This window comes from Panthera uncia, chromosome B1 (genome assembly GCF_023721935.1).
Source record: "Panthera uncia isolate 11264 chromosome B1, Puncia_PCG_1.0, whole genome shotgun sequence".
NCBI lineage: Eukaryota > Metazoa > Chordata > Mammalia > Carnivora > Felidae > Panthera > Panthera uncia.
The window spans coordinates 32,042,962-32,061,998 of record NC_064811.1 but is presented as its reverse complement, the minus strand read 5'-3'; the positions used below and the strand labels follow the sequence as shown (position 1 = coordinate 32,061,998).

Sequence of the window (19,037 nt, the reverse complement as noted above, 5' to 3'; positions counted from 1 at the left end):
TGTATCTCACATCTTTATCTATCTGTTGATGGACATTTAGGTTGCTATCATATCTTGGCTATGTAGGGGTGTATTTATCTTTTTGAATTAGTGTTTTTGTTTTCTTTGGTAAATACTCAGAAGTGGAATTACTGGATCATATTTATATATATGTATTTTTGTATTTTGTATTCTATTTCTATTTTTTAATGTTTTAAGGAACCTCCGTACTGTTTTCCACAGTGGCTGCACCAGCTTGCATTCCCACCAACAGTGCATTGAGTGTTTTTTTCCCTCTACATATTCACCAACTCTTGTTTCTTGTCTTTTGATTCTAGCCATTCTGACAGGTGTAATCTGATATTTTATTGTGGTTTGATTTGCCCTGCTGATTAGTGATGTTGAGCATCTTTTCATGTGTCTATTGGTCATCTGAATGTCTTTGCAAAAATTTCTTTTTGGGTTTTCTGCCCACTTTCTCTGCCCATTAGATTATTTGGGGTTTTTTGGTGTTGAGTTGTAGAAGTTCTTTATATACTTTGGATGTTAACCCCTTATTGGACATATAATTTGCAAATATCTTCTCTTATTCAGTAGGTTGCCTCTTCATTTTATTAATGCTTTCCATTGCTGTGCAAAAGCTTTCTATTTTGGTGTAGTCTCAATAGTTAATTTTTGCTTTTGTTTCCCTTGCCGAAATGACATCTAGAAAAATGTTGCAATCTTTTTCAAGATTGCTTTGGCTATTTGGGGTCTTTAATGGTTCCATAGAAATTTTAGTATTTTTTGTTCTAGTTCTGTGAAAATTACTGTTGGTATTTTGATAGGGATTGCATTGAATCTGTAGATTGCTTTGGGTAGTATGGCTGTTGTAACAATATTCGTACAATCCGTGAGCATGGACTATCTTTTCATTTGTGACATCTTCAGTTTTGTTCATCAATATTTCATAGTTTTTAGAGTACAGATCTTTCACTTTCTTGACTAAATTTGTTTCTAAGTATTTTATTCTTTTTGGTGCTATTGTAAGTGGAATTGTTTCTTTAATTTCTATTTTTTTTAATGTTTCTATGAATTTTTGAGAGAAAGCGTGTGAGCTGGGGAGGTTCAGAGAGAGAGAGGAGGACAGAGGATCTGAAGCGGCCTCCACACTGACAGCAGAGAGCCTGATGTGGGGCTCGAGCTCACAAACCGTGAGATCACAGCCTGAGCCTAAGTGCCTGAGCCTAAGTCAGACGCTCAACCAACTGAACCACCCAGGCACTCCTTAATTTCTATTTCTGATACTTTGTTATTAGTATATAGAAACAAAACAGGTTTCTGTATATTAATTTTGTATCCTGAGGCTCCTGAATTAATTTATTCCAATGTTTTTTTCTGGTGGAGTTAAGGTTTTCTATGAATAGTATCCTGTCATTTGCAAATAGTGATAGTTTACTTCTTTACCAATTTGGAGCCCTTTTCTTTTTCTTGTCTGATTGCTATGGCTAGAACTTCTTGTACTAATACATATATTTTTAAATTTCTTCTTTGATTTCATCATTGACCAATCAGTTGTTTAATAGCATGTTGTTTAACCTCCACGTGTTTGTGTTTTTTCCATTTTTTTTTCTTGTAATTGATTTCTAGTTTTGTACTGTTATGGTTGGAAAAGATGCTTGATATGATTTCAGTTTTCTTAAATTTATTGAGACTTATTATGTGGACTGACATGTCATCTGCCATGGAGAATGTTCCACGTGCAGTTGGAAAGAATGTGTATTCTGTCGTTTTTGGATGGAATGTTCTGTATATATCTGTTAAGTTGGTCTGTTCTGATGTGTCATTCAAAAGCTGTTTCCTTATTGATTTTCTGTCTGGATGAAATGGGGTGTTAAAGTTCCCTACTGTTGTTGTATCACTGTCGATTTCTTCCTTTACATATGTTAATCTTTGTATTATGTATTTAGGTACTTTGATGTTGGGTGTATAGATATTTACAATTGTTATATCCTCTTGTTGAATTGATGCCATTATCAGTATGTAATGCCATGTTTTGTTTCTTGTTATAATCTTTGTTGTTAAGTCTATTTTGTCTGATACAGGTATTGCTACCCTGGATTTTTTTTTAGTTTCCATTTGAACAGAATATCTTTTTCCATATCTTTACTTTCAGTTTGTATGTGTCTTTAGGTCTGACGTGAGTCTCTTATAGATAGAATATAGGTGGGTCTTGTTTTTTTATCCATTCTATCACCCTCTGTCTTTTGATTGGAGCATTTTGACCTTTTACATTTAATTATTGATAGGTATGTACTTACTACCTTTCTGTTCACTGATTTTTGGTTGGTTTCGTAGTTCTTCTCTGTTCCTTTCTTGCTTTCTTGTGATTGATAACTTTCTTTAGTGTTGTGCTTGGCTTTCTTTCTCTTAATTTTTGTATATCTATTTCAGGTTTTTGCCTTGTGGTTATCATGAGGTTCCTATGTAATATCCAGGTATATGATATTCTGTATTAAATTGATGGTCACTTGAGATTGAACACATTATAAAAGAACTTCATTTTTACTCTCCTATCCCACATTTTGTGTATATGTTTTCATATTTTACATCTTTTTATTATGTGAGTCCCCTTAACCAATTTGTTTTATTTGAGAGAGATAGAGAGCAAGCGGGGTAGAGTGGAAGAGAGAGAGAGAATGAGAATCTTTAAGCAGGTTCCATACTCAGTGTGGAGCCCAGTGCAGGGCTTGATCCCATGACCCTGGGATCATGACCAGAGCTGAAATCAAGAGTTAGACACTCAACTGACTGGGCCATCCAGACACCTCTAATTTAAAAAATATAGTTGATTTTACTACTATGTCTTTTAACCTTTATACTAGCTTTATAAATGGTTGCCCTACTACCTTTACTGTGTTTGCTTTTACTCATGAAATTTTTTTCCTTTCATAATTTTCTTCTAAATACAGCCTTTCTTTTCCACCTCAAGAAGCCCTTTAATATTTCTTGTAAGGCTGGTTAAGTGGTGATGAAATCCTTTAACTTTAGTTTGGGAAACTCTTTAGCTCACCTTCAATTCTGAATAACTTTGTCGGGTAGAGCATTCTCGGTTGTAGGTTTTTTTTTTTTTTTTATTCAGCAGTTTGAATATATCATGCCATCCCTTCTGCTAAAAAATCAGCTGATAGCCTTATGGGGTTTCCCTTGTAGGTAATTATTTGCTTCTGTCTTGTTGCTTTTAAAATTCTTTATCTTTAATCTTTGACATGTTACATATTAATGTGCTGTGGTGTGGAACTCCTTGGGTTTATCTTGTTTGGACCTCTCTGTGCTCCCTGAAGTTGGATATTTATTTTCTTCACCAGTTGGGGGAGGTTTTCAGTTCTTATTTCTTCAAGTAAGTTTTCTCACCCTTTGTCTCTCTTTTCTTCTGGGACCCCTAAATGCAAATTTTTGTTCACTTGATGTTTTCCAAGAGATCCGTAACCTATTCTGTGTCTTTTTTTTTTTTTTTTAATTCTTTTTCCTTTTTGCTGTTCTGTTTGGGTGCTTACCATTAGCTTGTCTTCCAGGTCACTGATCTGTTTTTTGCATTCTTTAATCTACTGTTGATTACTTGTAGTGTATTTTTAATTTCCTTTATTGTATTCTTCAACCGTGGTCCTTTTTAATATTTTCTCTTTGTTGAAGTTCTCATTGAATTCATCTATGCTTCTCTCCAGTTGGTGAGCATCTCTGTGATCATTACTTTAAATTTATTTATCTATCTATTTATTTCTTGCTTTGAAATGATTAGCAGATAGCTTGGTTATCTCTATTGCATTTAGTTCTTTTTCTGAGGTTTTGTCTTGTTGTTTCATTTAAAACATATTTCTCTGTCTTCTCATTTTGCCAGACTTTCTGTGTTTATTTCCATGAATTAGGTAGAACAGATACTTCTAACCTTGAAGGAATTGTCTTGTGTATGGCCATCTCCTGTGTAGACTGCATGTGTCTGGTGACTTTGGCTGGCTGGCTGAAGTTGTGGCTGGTGGTCTTGGGGAACTCTGTGCTGGGGTACCCGGGTGGGATGGCCTGAGCTGAAGTGGGTGTGGACTGGGGTGGTTCTAGGGCTGTCTGCACAGATGGTGCCCTGATGGAGCAGCTAAAGTTGAAGTGGGTGCAAGCTGGAGGTCCTGGGGTTCCCTGCTCTGCGCAGATGACACCCTGGCAGGACTGCTGAAGCTAAAGTAGGTGTAAACTGGGTGGTCCCAGGGCTCTTTGTGCACAGGGTGCACAGTTGAAGCTGAAGTGGGCATGGGCTAGGGTGGTCTAAGGGATCTCTGTGCTGAGGACAGCTGAAGCTGAAGTGTGTGCACATGAAGGTGTCCTGGGGTGCTTTGTGTGGGAGTGCCCTGGTGAGGTAGCTGGAGCTGACTTGAGAGGGGGCTGGATGGTCCTGGACACTCTGTATAGGGGAATCCTGGTGAGTTGTCTAGATCCAAAGCAGGAATGGGCTGGGTGGTCACAAGGCACTGCATGTAGTGGGTCCCTTGGTGAATCATCTGGATCCAAAACAGGCACGTGCCAGGAGTTCTTGGGGAGCTCTGTATTGGGGGTGTCCTGGTAAGTTGGAGCCAAAGTGGTATGGGCCTGGAGTGTTTTGGGGTGTTTTGTGCCTGTGTCACCTTGGCAAGACAGAGCTATAGTGGGAATTGACCAAGGATATTGTGGTGTGTATCGCACTGGGGTCACATAGGTGGGATGTCTGGGGCTGGTGTGGACAAGAGCCTGGGGCTTACTGAGGTGATAGGCTGGCTAGGGCACCTGGACCCTGTTCAGTCCATGCCATCAAGGTGAAGGGAGAATGTAAACCTTGGCCCCTCTGACCTGGAGAGAGTTCCAGCAGCTCCCCCACCGTTTGGTGGAGTTCTAGGGCTGGATCTTTTATAATCTAGTTGCCCTTTTAAATTTTGGCCTTTTTTCTGGGGCGCCTGGGTGGCTCAGTCGGTTAAGCAGCCGACTTTGGCTCGGGTCATGATTTCGTGGTCCGTGAGTTCGAGCCCCGCGTCGGGCTCTGTGCTGACAGCTCAGAGCCTGGAGCCTGTTTCAGATTCTGTATCTCCCTCTCTCTGACCCTCCCCCGTTCATGCTCTGTCTCTCTCTGTCTCAAAAATAAATAAATGTTATAAATAAATAAATAAATAAATAAATAAATAAATAAATAAATTTTGGCCTTTTTTCTGTGCCCCAGGGCACAAATCTGCTTATGGTCCCTCAGTATATCCCTCCTCAATGTAGTTTGCAGTGACAGGGTAAGGGTTCCTTTCATTCAGCAGTTTTTGTTTCTGTTTCTCTTAACATTCTCTTGTGGTCTCTCCATCTTCTGTTGTACAGAAGCTGTTCAGTCAGCCCTCAGTTCTTCAGGAGGAATTGCTCTATAAATAGGTATAGATTTGGTATATTCTGTGGAGGTGAGTTCAGAGTCTTTCTGCATTGCCATCTTGGACCAGAAGTCCTAGGCTTTTTTAAAGCATGTACTTTTCCAGCCTTCACCATAACCCAGTTCCAAATCCACTTCCACGTTTTAGGTATTTTTTACTGCACCACTTTATTTCATGGTAACAAAATCTGTATAGTCAGAATTCTCCAGAGAAATAGAATCTACAAAGATATTTATTTTAAAGAATTCATGCATGTGATTACAGCGTCTGACAAGTCCCTAGACCTACAGTTGGGAAGCTGGAGATTCATGATAGCTGTAGTGTAGTTTAAGTGTGAGTCTGAACCCCTGTGAACCAGGAGAGCCAGTAGTGTGATTACAGTCTCAAGCCTGCTATCCTTGGATGGTTAATGTTAAATTCATCCAAAAACACCTTCATAGAAACACTCAGAATAATATTCGATGTAATACTTGGGCACTTTGTGGCCCAGTCAAGTTTACAGATAAAAAATAAAGCATCACAGGTTACATTTTGTATTTTGTGTGTGTGTGTGTCTGGTTATTTTGGATTTATGTTGGATAGTCTAGTTATGTAGTGCAGGAAATTTGGATTCTGTTACATTCCTCCAAAGAGTGTTAATTCATTTGGTTTAGCAGGCAGTTAACTTGCCTGAACTCAGAGCCTAAACTCTTGTGTCTCCTGTGATGGGCAGCAGATGAAATCTTTGTTCAGTTCTTTTATCCTTAGCTGGCACTACGAGTTGTTCCATTCATGTGTAGTGCAGGAGAGATCTGGGCTAAGTTTATTGGCAGAATTTGAGACTCTCCTTCTGTGGCTCTCTCCCTTGTGGGGTACCCTCTTCTCTAACTTTTGAGTTACTGTAGTTCTTTTTAACTCTGTGCTCCAGTTCATTTATCTCATTTTCTTGCAAGCTAGTCAATTGTTCTTATATTTTTCAAGTTTTATTGTAATGAGTAGAAGCATATTTCTTTTTTCTTTTTTTAAAGATTTTATTTTTAAGTAATCTCTACAACCAGCGTGGGGCTTGAACCCACAACCCTGAGATCAAGAGTCACATACTGTATGGACTGAAGCAGTCAGGTGCCTCTAGAAACATATTTCTCCCTTATGATTGGTTATAGTTTCTTTTGCTGTCTGGTTTCTTGATTTTTTTGGGAAAATCTGAATATGTTAGAAATATAATGTATAACTACAAAATATAAATATCTTTTGCCTTGGTTATATATAGTATTCTTTAAAAAAAATTTTTTTTTAATGTTTATTTTTTGAGAGGGGGGTGGAGGGGCAGAGAGAGAGGGAGACACAGAATCCAAAGCAGGCTCCAGGCTCCAGGCTCCAGGCTCCAAGCTGTCAGCACAGAGCCCGATGTGGGGCTTGAACTCACAAACTGTGAGATTATGACCTGAGCTGAAGTTGGACACTTAACCGACTGAGCTACCCAGGTGCCCCGGTTATATATAGTTTTCTAACAGGCAGTGGGTAGTGGACAGCCCATAACTCCTTAACCTTTGTCTCTTTCATTTTCAGTAAGCATTTGCCTTTTAATATCTGACATTCTTTTACCCTTTGTTATATGTAATTTAGTGTTGAAAGTGGAGCTGAATAATAATACAGCCTTTTCTATAATTCATTTTTTTCCCATCTGGTACAATTGGTTTTTTTCTTTTTTTTCAGTTTTATTAAGAAATAATTAACATCTGAGCTGTAGAAGTTTGAGGTATACAGCATGATGGTTTGACTTACATATGCTGTGAAATGATTACCACAGGTTTAGTTAATATCCGGGATCTCATATAGATAAAGTAAAAAAAGAAAAAAAAATTTTTTCTGTGATGACAACTTTTAGATCTGCCCTCTTAACAAGTTCCCTATGTATCAAATAACAGTGTTCATTATATTCTTCCTGTTGTATATTGCATGTCTAGTACTTATAAGTAGAAGTTTGTACTTTTTTTTTATAAGTTTATTGTGAGAGAGAGAGCAGGGAGGGGTGGAGAGAGAGAACTCCCTCCAACACTGTCAGTGTGGAGCCCACTGCGGGGCTCAAACCCATGTACTGTGAGGTCATGATCTGAGCTGAAATCAAGAGCCAGATGCTCACCCCGACTGAGCCACCAGGGCTCCTCAGAAGTTTGTACCTTTTGACCACCTTCCTCCACTTGTACCTCCCCTCGCTCCCTGCTTCTGGTAACCACAAGTCTGGTATCTTTTTCTGAGTTTGGTATGTTTTTTGCTTGTTTTAGAGTCCACATATAGGTGAGATCATACAGTATTTGTCTTTCTCTGAAGTATTTCTATTAGCATGCCTTCAAGGTTCATTCATGTTGTTGCAAATGGTAGGGTTTCCTCTTTTTTTATGTGTATCACAATTTTATCCTTTCCTACTTTGATGGTCACTTAGGTTGTTTCCATGTCTTGGCTATTATAAATAACGCTTCTGTGAACATGGGGGTGCAGATATCTTTTGGAGTTGGTGTTTTTGTTTCTTTGGATATATTTTCAGAAGTAAAATTGCTGGGTCATATGGTAGTTTTTAGACAAAAATTTTTGAGGAACCTCCATACTGTTTTCGATAGCGGCTGTACTATTTTACAGTCCCACCAACAGTGCACAACGCTTCCTTTTTCTCCACATCTTCGCCAGCATTTATTCTCTCTTGTCTTTTTGATGGTGGGTTTGGCTAATTGTTTAGTCTAATTATGGCATTAATGACATTTTGGGCTGTGTAATTCTTTGTTGTGGAGGACTATCTTGTGCGTTGTTAGGGCGTTTAGTAGCATCCCTGGTCTACTCGGTAGGTGCCAGTAACCCCTTTCTCCTGCCCCCCACTTATAATAAGCAAAAATGTCTCCTTGGGAGCAAAATTACCGAGTTCAAGTCTAACGAGAAAACACAACGAGTTTATATAAGTTTTGCATTCTAATTATACTGTGATGTTTACAGGTAAATAGTTCTTGTAAAGAAGATGACTCTAAACAGAAGCAACCAAACAAGAAAAAGAGGATCATCTATGATTCAGGTAATATTTCTTCTGTGGAGCCTTAAAGTTTTAAAATTATTTTATATCCCTTAGAACAGTGTTTTCCCAACTGATGTTCTGAGACACACAGCTCTCTCTGTTGTTATAATAGGTCCTGTGAGAAGACTCTATGCTCCAATAAAGTTGAAAACAGTTTTATTGTACTGTAGAACTTAACAGAGCCACAATATATTAATGTGTTAAGTATGTTTGTTCAGAGGGGTATACAGTATACATAGCATGTTTCAAACTCACTTTGAACATGACATTTATTTATCAAGTAAGTTTACTTATAAAGTGTATTTATTTATTTTGAGAGAGAGAGGCAGAGAGAGAATCACATGCTGCAAGGGTCTGACACTGTAGGGCTCGATGTGGGGCTCTGCTTCACAAACTGTGAGATCATGACCTGTGCTGAAATCAAGAGTCGGACACTCAACTGACTGAGCCACCCAGGTGCCCCTGACATATTTATTTTTAAAAATATTCATACTAACTTCTCTTTCAGCTGAGCTTCTTGGAGACTGAATTTGAAAAATAGTGCCTTAGAATATTGCTCTGGAAACAAAGATCTAAAATTTAATTTTTGTGCTTTTGATCTGGTCCTTTTTTGTTGGATTTAAAATGGAACAATCACAATATAAAATATTTGAATATACTGTACTTTTAAGATGGGGAATGTTGTATTTTTATGTATGCCTTTTATGATCTGTTAAAATAATGATAGAATTCAAAAAGTTTTAGGTGTTGCTTTTGCGGAGAAGATCCATCTGGTGTGAATTCTTAATAATGCAACCTCTAAGGAAGTATGCATAGATTGTCAGGATTTGACAATAACAGCAAAAATTCTGACTCAATTCTAAAAGTGCTTCAATGTTTATTCTATGTCTTTTACTGCTGTATACAGTAAGGAATTTGACATAAGTACACATTCCCACTCCCCAGGAGTTTCTATCTTTTGGGAAATTGAAAATTTAGTTGTTTGATACAGTTTTAGTGTGAAACAGGATTTATAAATGCATGGTGCAGAGGAAAAGGAAGGATCCTAAAGTTTATGAAACTTCTATTTTTGTAGCACTTTGTCTTGATTTGTATTTAAGCGTCCTGGGTGATTAGAATGCGGTAGACTAATGGCTCCCAAAGATGTCCATGCGCTAATTCCTAGAACTTGTGAATATGTTTGGTTACATGGCAAAAGGGAAACTAAAGTTATAGGTGGCATTAAGGTTGATAATCAGGTGACCTTAAAATAGGGAGATGATCCTGAATTATCTGGGGATGGGCCCACTGTATTCACAAGGAAGAGGGAGGAAAGGGGGAGAGAGAGAGAGACAGAGACAGAGACAGAGACAGAGACTGACCATGGAAAATAGAGAACCAGAAAGATGCAGCATGAGAAGGATTTTGCCTGATGTTCCTTGCTTTGGAGATGGAGGAAGGGAGCCAGAAGCTAAGGAATGTTAGCAGTCACTAGAAACTGGAAAGACAGGGAAATGGATTTTTCCCTAGAGTATCCAGAAAAGGGTCATAGCCCTGCTGGCACTTTGATGTTAGCCCAGTGAGACCCATATGGGGTTTCTAACCTTCAGAACTATAAGATACTATGTTTATGTTGTTTTAAGCCATTAAATTTGTGGTGATTTGTTATAGTGACAATAGAAAAGTAAGACCAAGGCTTAACACTGTGTAGAAGTAACCTGTGAGAATTCATAAAAGGGATTTGCCTCAAAATGGGCCTTGAGGAATTCGTTAACAATGATCACTTTAAGAACACACTGTATTTTATTTTTTCTCTTGAGAGTTTTGTTTCATTTGCTTCTCATGTACAGATTCAGAATCCGAGGAGACAGTGCAGGTAAAAAATGCCAAAAAGCAACCAGAAAAACCTAAACCTGGTAAAATTCTACGCCAGGATCCTGTTACATACATTTCAGAAACAGGTAAGTGTACTGAGTATGTTTAATGTTTGAGAGAAGAGTAGTGTGTGTTATGTTCTTGAGCTACTCATTGGTGTCTGGATGAACCTCCTTCACTTTGAATTGAATTTCTGCTGCCTTTTTTGCTTTGTTGATTTATATTTATCAGGGAAAGGCTGTAATCATCTTTGGCATTTTCTGTGGGTTAAGGGCCATTGTAAGGGTTAGTTACAGGGGAGTTGGCCTTGGAATTTTTTAGGTGTTCTATATTGAGTAAGTTGAAGCTCTATCTTGAATCCTATGTTAAAATATTATTGGTGTATTTTAGGGGCGCCTGGGTGGCTCAGTCGGTTGAGTGTCCGACTTCGGCTCAGGTCATGACCTCACGCTTTGTGAGTTTGAGCCCCGCGTCGGGCTCTATGCTGATGGCTCAGAGCCTGGAGCCTGCTTCAGATTCTGTGTCTCCTCCTCTCTCTGCCCCTCCCATGCTCTGTCTCTCTCTCTGTCTCTCAGTAATAAATAAACATTAAGGAAAAAAAATTAAAAAATATTATTGGTGTATTTTAAAACTTTTTAAAGTTTTTTTACTTTGCATGCTAAAGTCATAATAATCTAAGTATTATCTAACAATTAATAATCTAAGTATTATCTAACAATTAATAATCTAAGTATAATCTAACAATTATTCATATTTGTGATCTGTGATCTAGCACAGATGTGACCTGAATTTCTTGTATGTTCTTGTGACAGTAAAGATTTTATTAGCATTAGCTTTTTAATAGATGATTGTTTTTATACTTAAATTTATTTGTTCTGTTTTGAGTGGTTAGAAAGCAAAAGCCATTTATAAATAATTGTACACTAATCTTAAAATGGTACAATAGTATAAATGATTGTTTTATAGGTAGTATTCCTTTATGGTGAGGAACTCTGAATTATCGTCTTAGGGAAGAAACTCAGATGTGTTTGTTGTAAAGTCATTTTTTTTTTAAATTGCTGTGAGGATTTTCTTTTTTTTCTCTCCCCACCCCCTCCCCCTTTTTTTGAGAGGGGCAGAGAGAGAGAGAGACAGAGAGAAGTGGGGCTCACCTGAAGCAGGGCTCAAACCCATGAACCGTGAGATTATGACCTGAGCTGAAGTCAGAAGCTTAACCTACTGAGCCACTCATGCACCCTGTAAAGTAATTTTGGTTGTGGCATTGTTAATTCCTAGAGGAGACTGTAACAGGAATAAAAGGTTAGATGTATTAATCTTCAAATTCACAGAGCCTGTTGAATTGGTTCCTATGTAGAAATACTTGAAGGAACCATGAAAGCATCTCATAGGTTGTTGATTTGTTTATATTGAAGAAAACCTCTGAAACCATTATTTTTAGCACTGTGCTACTTGAATTGCTAGTGAAGTGAACACACCTGGTTTGAAGAGACGGTAAAAGCCACATAATTACTTTGGCACAGCATATTACAGTTTATATTCAACAGACATTTATTGAGTGTTTTTTACATCCCAGAAACTAGGTGCTGGAGGTACAAAAGATGACCAGACTCCGAAGTACTGTAGTAGTCGCTTGAGGTAGCAATAAGCAGTAGTCAGGCAGAGGGCTCGAAGGGTAAGATTTGATCTGGCTCTTGAAGGATGAGCAGGCGGTGGAGGGAAGAATGTCAGCTTAGGGGGTGGGATTATTTAAAGCACAGCATCCATCACAAGGCTTGGTATGTTCGTAGGGCACAGAAGAGACTGCCCATATGAGGAGGAGTAGTGGGAGGTAGGATTAGAGAAGACCTTGAAAGCTAGGCAGATGGATTTAGACTTAACATAGCAGGGAAAGGGAACCATTAAAATTCTTGAAGAAAGTTGTGGAATGATGAGAATAGTATTTAAGAGTGATTGCTAGAGGGGTGCCTGGCTGGCTCAGTGGGTAGAGTGTGCAACTCTTGGTCTTGGGCTTGTGAGTTTGAGTCCTATGTTGGATATAGAGATTACTTAAAATATTAAAGGGGCGCCTGGGTGGCTCCGTTGGTTGAGTGTCCGACCCTCTGTCTCAGCTCAGGTCTTGATCTCAGGGTCGTGAGTTCAAACCCTGTGTTGGGCTCTGCACTGTGCATGAAACCTAATAAAAAAAAAGAAAAGAGTGATTGCTAGATTGCTAATGTTCAGGGTGGGATAGAGAGTATAGAAACCATAATTAGGGAAGTCAAGGCATTTCCTAGGGGTGAAGTAATGAGAAACTTAAGTTAGCAATATAAGGGACTGATTTATAAACATTTTTGAGAAATGAGTTACAGATTAGGTTTTTGGATTATCTTTGGTAGTAGGTAGTAGGATAATTGGAGAGTTGATGTCATTACCATGCTAAAGACTTGTTGTTTGTTTTTAAAAAATTTTTTGGTATCCCAACATGGGGCTTGAACTCACAACCCTGAGATCAAGTGTCACACGCTCTACCTACTGAACCGGCCAGGCGCACTCCCCCTACCCCCCATTTTTTTTTTTTTTTTTCCAATAACAGCTTTATTGAGATCTACAATTCACCTCTAAGATTTTAATGTTACTGGAATTTGCAGATAAAGGTCAAGGTTTTTGAAGATACGAGTAACAATAAAATTTTTCTTACGTGTATGGGCTGTTATTTGAAAGTATGTGGGTACTCATGGTAGATAAATTGTTCAGTAAGTTGGGAATGAAACAGGAAAGAAAGTCCTTGTGTTGTAGAACGAATCTTAGCCTGGAAGGTCAGAAGCCCTGCCTGAGGGTCCATCCTCGGTTGCCATCTAACAGCTGTTTGAGTCTCATGGTCTATAAAGTAGAGACACTACTTGAATAGGCTTGTTGGAGAGATTTACTGGGATGGTGCATAGGAAAGGGCCAGACCCAGTGCCTGAAGCATATAAAAATAGCTTCGTATAGGTTCTCAGAGACATTTGATTGTTATTCAAATGATCAAAAACAAAATGTAGATAACATGAATGTATTTTCTGTAAACTTTTTGGTAAGCTGAGATAGTTCTTCATTACGTCAGAGGCCGACTGACTCTAACCTTTTTGTTCTATTGCTAAATATCTGCTTAGGCACATTGTGCAAATGCACTCTTCTAGTAAGAGATCCCCCTCTGAGATCTGGCCACCTTTGTGAAGTTTTGAATATGTGGGAGGGATACTAGAAACTTATGGTGATAGGTTTATTATGTAACCAAAGGTGGTGTGATCGAGCTTTCCAGTGACACCCTGGAAACGTCAAAGTTAGTGTGCAGACAGCCGTGGCCTTCAACTGTGGATCAGTTGGCTATCCTTATCTTGTGATTTTAGGTACACAGAAGGGTCAGACAATTTAAGCTCTGATCACAGATTTTCTTTAACATGGGATCATTTATTTCAGGCCAGGTATTTTCAAATGTTATTTTCTGAAGAGATATCCAGCACTTTATCTGAAATTTTAATGAACATTATCCATGTTTCTGTTATTCTGCTGGTGGCATGTATGTGTGAAAGTAAACATTGTCCCCTTATTTTAGTTGGAAATTTGGGGTGTGATGTACCCATCTAATAGGATGTTCAGTATTTATTACGTAGTATTCTGTTTTGTTTTTTTTTTAGAATTAAGACATAGGAAAAAGCAAGTTCTTTTCTTGCCTGTTTTGTCTTCTCATATTTTTTTATTCTTTGAAATTACAGGTTCATGGGAAGGAAATAATCCCTTTTTCTTCCTTTTATAAGAGAATGAACTGTTAAAATGAAGTCCATAATAAAATCAGGAATATAATGGGTTTTAAGAAAAGTGCAGCTTCTTGAAATTAATAAACTGGGAAATTCATCACCTTAAAATATTTTTAAAAATTATTCTTTACTTTTTTTAAAGCTAAAACTACAGTTGTTCAGTACCAGGTTATGAATAAATATTCACATTATAAATGTAAATGTTTATATTGCAAGTATAAGATTAACCTAAAATTGTATTGTTTATTTGGGGATTGGAACTTCTTGTGGAAAAGGATTATATGACAATGATTTAATTTTAAAAACCTGTTAATAACAAAAGAAACCATTTTTGCTTCATTATTCCTTATTTTATCTTTCATATACCAATTTTTGTTTGGTGTTTTTCTTGCAGTATAGCATTTGTGGTGTTTAGGAGCAGAAACTCTTAAATCAGATTGCCTGAGATGACGTTCATTTACCTTCCTGGTGTCTTAGTTTCCTCATTTGGGGGTTGGGGTTATTACTAGTACCCACAGCAGAGGCCTTTGTGATGATCAAATGACACAATGCTTAAAAAGCATTTAAAACAGGGTTGGGCGTATAGTAAATGGTCAATAAGTATTAACTGTTTATTCTTACATTTTTAACTTTATTTTATCCCTACATCTGCCTTTAAAGACTATGCTAAAAAATAAAAACATTTTGCTTTTGCTTAAGTACTTAGGACTTTCTGTTGATTATGTAACCGTGCTTCAGAAATTTAGAAATTGTATCTGATCCACTTAATGTTGTGGATATACACTGTCAGTATGGTAACTACTATTTACTTGTAGCTGTTGAGCACTTGAAATGTGACTGGCCCAACTGAGAGCGGTTGTAAGTGTATGTACAGATTTGAAGACTTGGTACAAAAAGAAGTAAATTGTCTCATTAATAATTTTTTAGTATTGATCATGTGTTGAAATGATAATTTGGATATATTGAGTTGAATACAGTATATCATTAAATTTAATTTCACTTATTTCTTTTCCACTTTCTTTAAATGTGGTTATTTGGGTTAAATAAAATATATTAAAGTTAATTTCACTTGTTTCTTTTCACTTTTTTAAAATATGGTTATGAGAAGTTTAAAACTACATATGTAGCTCACATTTTATTCTGGTTGCCCAGGGCTATATAAACAATGAGAAAACATTTAGGAAGTAGCCTTAATTTAGAAAATAACCTGCTTCATTCAAGTGCTTTTACTTACATTATTATACATTTCTTTAGGCTGTATTGTTTTACAGATCTTTAGGCTCCTAGCTCCATGACGTATTTTTCATCATCATTTTGATTCAATATGTCTTCTGTTGATTTTTAAAGTAGTTTGATTACATCGACCTCCCAAATTACAGGAAAAGGAAAAAAATGGCTTATAAATACCTTCATAGCTAACCACTGACTCTAGTAAAATGTTCTTGTAAGTTGGTAAAAACCCAAATACTTGTTGTACTGGGTAAATATATTTACTTTTAGCTGTTTAATGAAGTGAGAGACCTTGAGTTTTGTTTGGCAAAGATGACCTTTTATTATGCAGTTTCATCAGGAGCTGCTGTTTGGCTGAAAATGATGGGGGTTTTTTCCTGTCTTGAAAGTTGTTTATGACTGGTAGTTTTAATTGAGCACATAATTCCAGAGACTGTGCTCTTGAGGTTATAATTATTTGGGAGATGTTAAGTGGGAAAAAATAGGGAATGTAATGTTCTCCAGTTTACCATGTAATATTGGCGACCTGTGACTTGGGAAAATAGTAGCAGAAAATACTGCTCTGTGTGTAATATTCTCTTTTGCTGATTTTTAGAGACATAATAGTTTTGTTTACCAGACAAATGGGAATAGATTATGTAAGGATAGAGTACTTTTCTTAGACGTTTTCAGGGAAACCAAAGCGGTTGAGATAGAAAATTTCCTTGAAGTGAGAGGAAACTAAGAACTAAGAACTGTGTGTTACATTTCTTTGATTATACTTGTTCAAAAATTAATTTTGATTTGTGCACTAAGACTCTATAAAGAAACTAAATTTATCATTTTGGAGGATGAGTAAAGTATTTAGATTAATATTATTTTAAATTATCTGAGTAAAACATTAACACATTCTCACTGAAAGAGAAGTAAACAATTCAGATGACAATGTTTCATTCTCTCATCTGTCCCTTTTGCCTTATATAGCTATATAAATAAAATATATATACACACACCCACGTGTACATATATACACACTTGTATTTATTTGAGTGGCATTTTATTATAAAATTCTGTAGCTTGCTTTTTCATAACTTAATGTCTTTGGCTCCCTCTTTCCCTCCCTCCCTCCCTTCCTTCCTTCCTTCCTTCCTTCCTTCCTCTCCTTGTCTTCCTCCTTGTCCCTTCCTCATTTTCTACCTCTTTGTCTCATTACAGAAAGATTCCTAGCTCATCTTTTAAACTTCTACATGGAATTTAATAGTATGCATTTAATTTTTCTCATGCTTTTATTTTGGATATTAGATTATTGATGTGTGTACTTGTTTGTGCTTCATTGTAATGTAATATATTTAATAATAAATGAACCATTCACAATGAGGAATGTGATCACTTAAAAGAGGGGAGTATTTCTTGAGGTTCATTTTAAGAATGTAGTTTAGCTGCCTATATTATGAAGAGTACATGGGGCTTCCACTTTCTGTTTCTGGGCCCAGTGCTCTTATGAAGGCTCCCACTGCACCCCTACCAGCAGCATTTTTAGTTTCCTTTTGACTTTTATTAATCTTCTGGATAAAAGCACCACTAATAATATATTTTTTTGAACAAATGCTGCTGTTCCGTCAGGTGTTTTCCAGTTTTCAGGTTCCAAAAGGGGGACTTAACACTTACCTATATTAGATTTCTTTCTGAAATAAACTCTTACATTTTTACCTTATTAGATTCCAGGCTTTTGTAACCTGATTCAGTCATTTATTTAACAATATTTAACAATATTAAATCCTCACTAATTTATTAACAAATATCCTGTATGTACATAATAGTGTACTGGATAATCTATGAAGTAGATAAAAGAATAAAATGTAGTCTTCAAGGGTGTAGAGTTCATTGGGGAGATAAGTCTTTTATATAAAAATTACATAAGGAAAAAATTAACAGCAATAAAAATGTCTCCTGAGGATATTCAGGCATGGGAGAGGTAACTTCTATTTTGGAGGTTTGGGAAACGTTTCCTAGAGAGAGAAATTTGAGATAAATGTGAAAGGTTTTAGAAGAGTTTAACTTGGAGATTTAGGTATTATGTATACCAGAAAGAGAGAATAATGTGGAAGCTTAGAAATCAATAGTGCTATTTCATATGCATTATTCATTACTTTCATACTTATTAAAGAGAAAATTTAAAAAATTCAACTTAAAAACTTTTACAGATTTATACCAGCTTAATACTGCCTACTGTTGTAGCTCATATTTTCTTGCTTACAGCATCTTTTACATAGGAGTTTCTTACTTTATTTGAAACAAGACTTGTGTCCAGAGTGCAAGGCGGGAAGAATTCTACCAGAATGATAAAATAAATTTTATCTTGTATACTACTATAGATTTTTTTTCAAAACACTTTTGCTGACCTCATGGAATAGCATTATTCATTATATGGCTTATATTTCATATTCACCTCATTTGATCTTCAAATCTACCTAATAGGAGAGATGACTTTTCAGAAGCAGTTTTCAATCTAAGGTTACACAAAGTTTCACTGTGGAAGAATGTGGTAGTTCTTTGCATGTCCCTCATCTACTTGTTTTTTCATATCCTGTGATTTCATACCTTCTACAAATTTGATAAACATATCTTTATATTTCTTTCTGAATCATTGGTAAAATTATTCATTTTTTGAAGTTTAGTTTGAGAGAGACAGAGACAACGTGAGTTGGGGAGAGGCGGAGAGAGAGAGGGAGAGAGAGAGAATCCCAAGCAGGCTTTGCGCTGCCAGTACAGAACCCCGTGTGGGGCTCAAACCCATGAAACTGTGAGATCAGGACCTGAGCCGAAATGAAGAGTCAGATGCCTAACTGAGCCACCCACGCGCCCCTAAATTTGTTTTGTATTAAGAGACAGGTAAAGAAACCTTTTCCAAAATGACATGATCTGCTATCAGCACCTTGGATATAGCTCTTCTGTTTCTCATGAATTACTTGTAGATCTTAATAACCACTGTTACCTATGTTGTATTTCTTCATCTTGTATAGGGTGCAGGAGAGCTCTCTTCAAAAGGGTTATTTGGCTCAAAATGTTAATACTGTAGATGTTGGAAACCCTGGTTTACCCAGTCAGAAGAGAAATTGGTGAATGTTTTGCTGAACTCGAGATATCCCTTGTTTCTAGATTTATTTCATCTGCTAGTCCTGTAACTTAATAGAATAAATAAGCGCTTAGGTCAGCATTGTTTGTTTCTGGGGATCTCCATCTTCTTCTGTTGAATATTCCTTTTGTCTTCCTCTTGATACTGTTGCACAGAACTGTCACCAGACCTTTCCTCTTCTACAGTTCTATGGTTGGAAATGTGCCTTTCTCTTTTTGGCAATTTGGGTTCCATTTCTCATCTTTAATCTTTAGCGATTTCTTCCATTTTATAGATGATTCAAAGGCCATTGATATTGCTTTGGCAATTTTATTTTCAGATTCACATTAACTGAAACATCTTTATAAGAGCTGGATGCTTTCTTGCAATCTTTTTTGCCTCGTAGTTCTTCAGTCCTATTTTAATAGTGTGTATTATGAGACTTGAAAAGAATTAAGTGGCATATGGAGCACTGGAGTATCTGGAATGATTATTGAGATTCTGAAATATCTTTGAAAATGAACAGACTGGGGGGCCTGGGTGGCTTAGCCCATTTGGCGACCGACTCTTGGTTTCAGCTCAGGCCATGATCTCATGGTTCATGGGTTCAAGCCCCATGTCAGGCTCTGTGCTCATAGCACAGAGCCTGCTTGGGATTC

The 19,037-nt window shown here is 37.0% G+C and overlaps 2 protein-coding genes across 3 annotated transcripts in view; both read left to right on the top strand.

The window, feature by feature from the left end:
- The window catches only part of RPL9 (ribosomal protein L9), a 457,174-nt gene that overhangs the window by 83,811 nt on the left and 354,326 nt on the right, over positions 1-19,037 (top strand). The gene's annotated exons all lie outside the window — the stretch shown is intronic.
- The window catches only part of RFC1 (replication factor C subunit 1), an 87,218-nt gene that overhangs the window by 19,866 nt on the left and 48,315 nt on the right, over positions 1-19,037 (top strand). For both annotated transcript variants that reach the window (XM_049631904.1, XM_049631905.1), the window contains exons 3-4: positions 8,349-8,424; positions 10,254-10,364. In XM_049631904.1, coding sequence (XP_049487861.1) covers positions 8,349-8,424; positions 10,254-10,364 — 187 coding nt within the window. The remainder of the gene's footprint in view (positions 1-8,348; positions 8,425-10,253; positions 10,365-19,037) is intronic.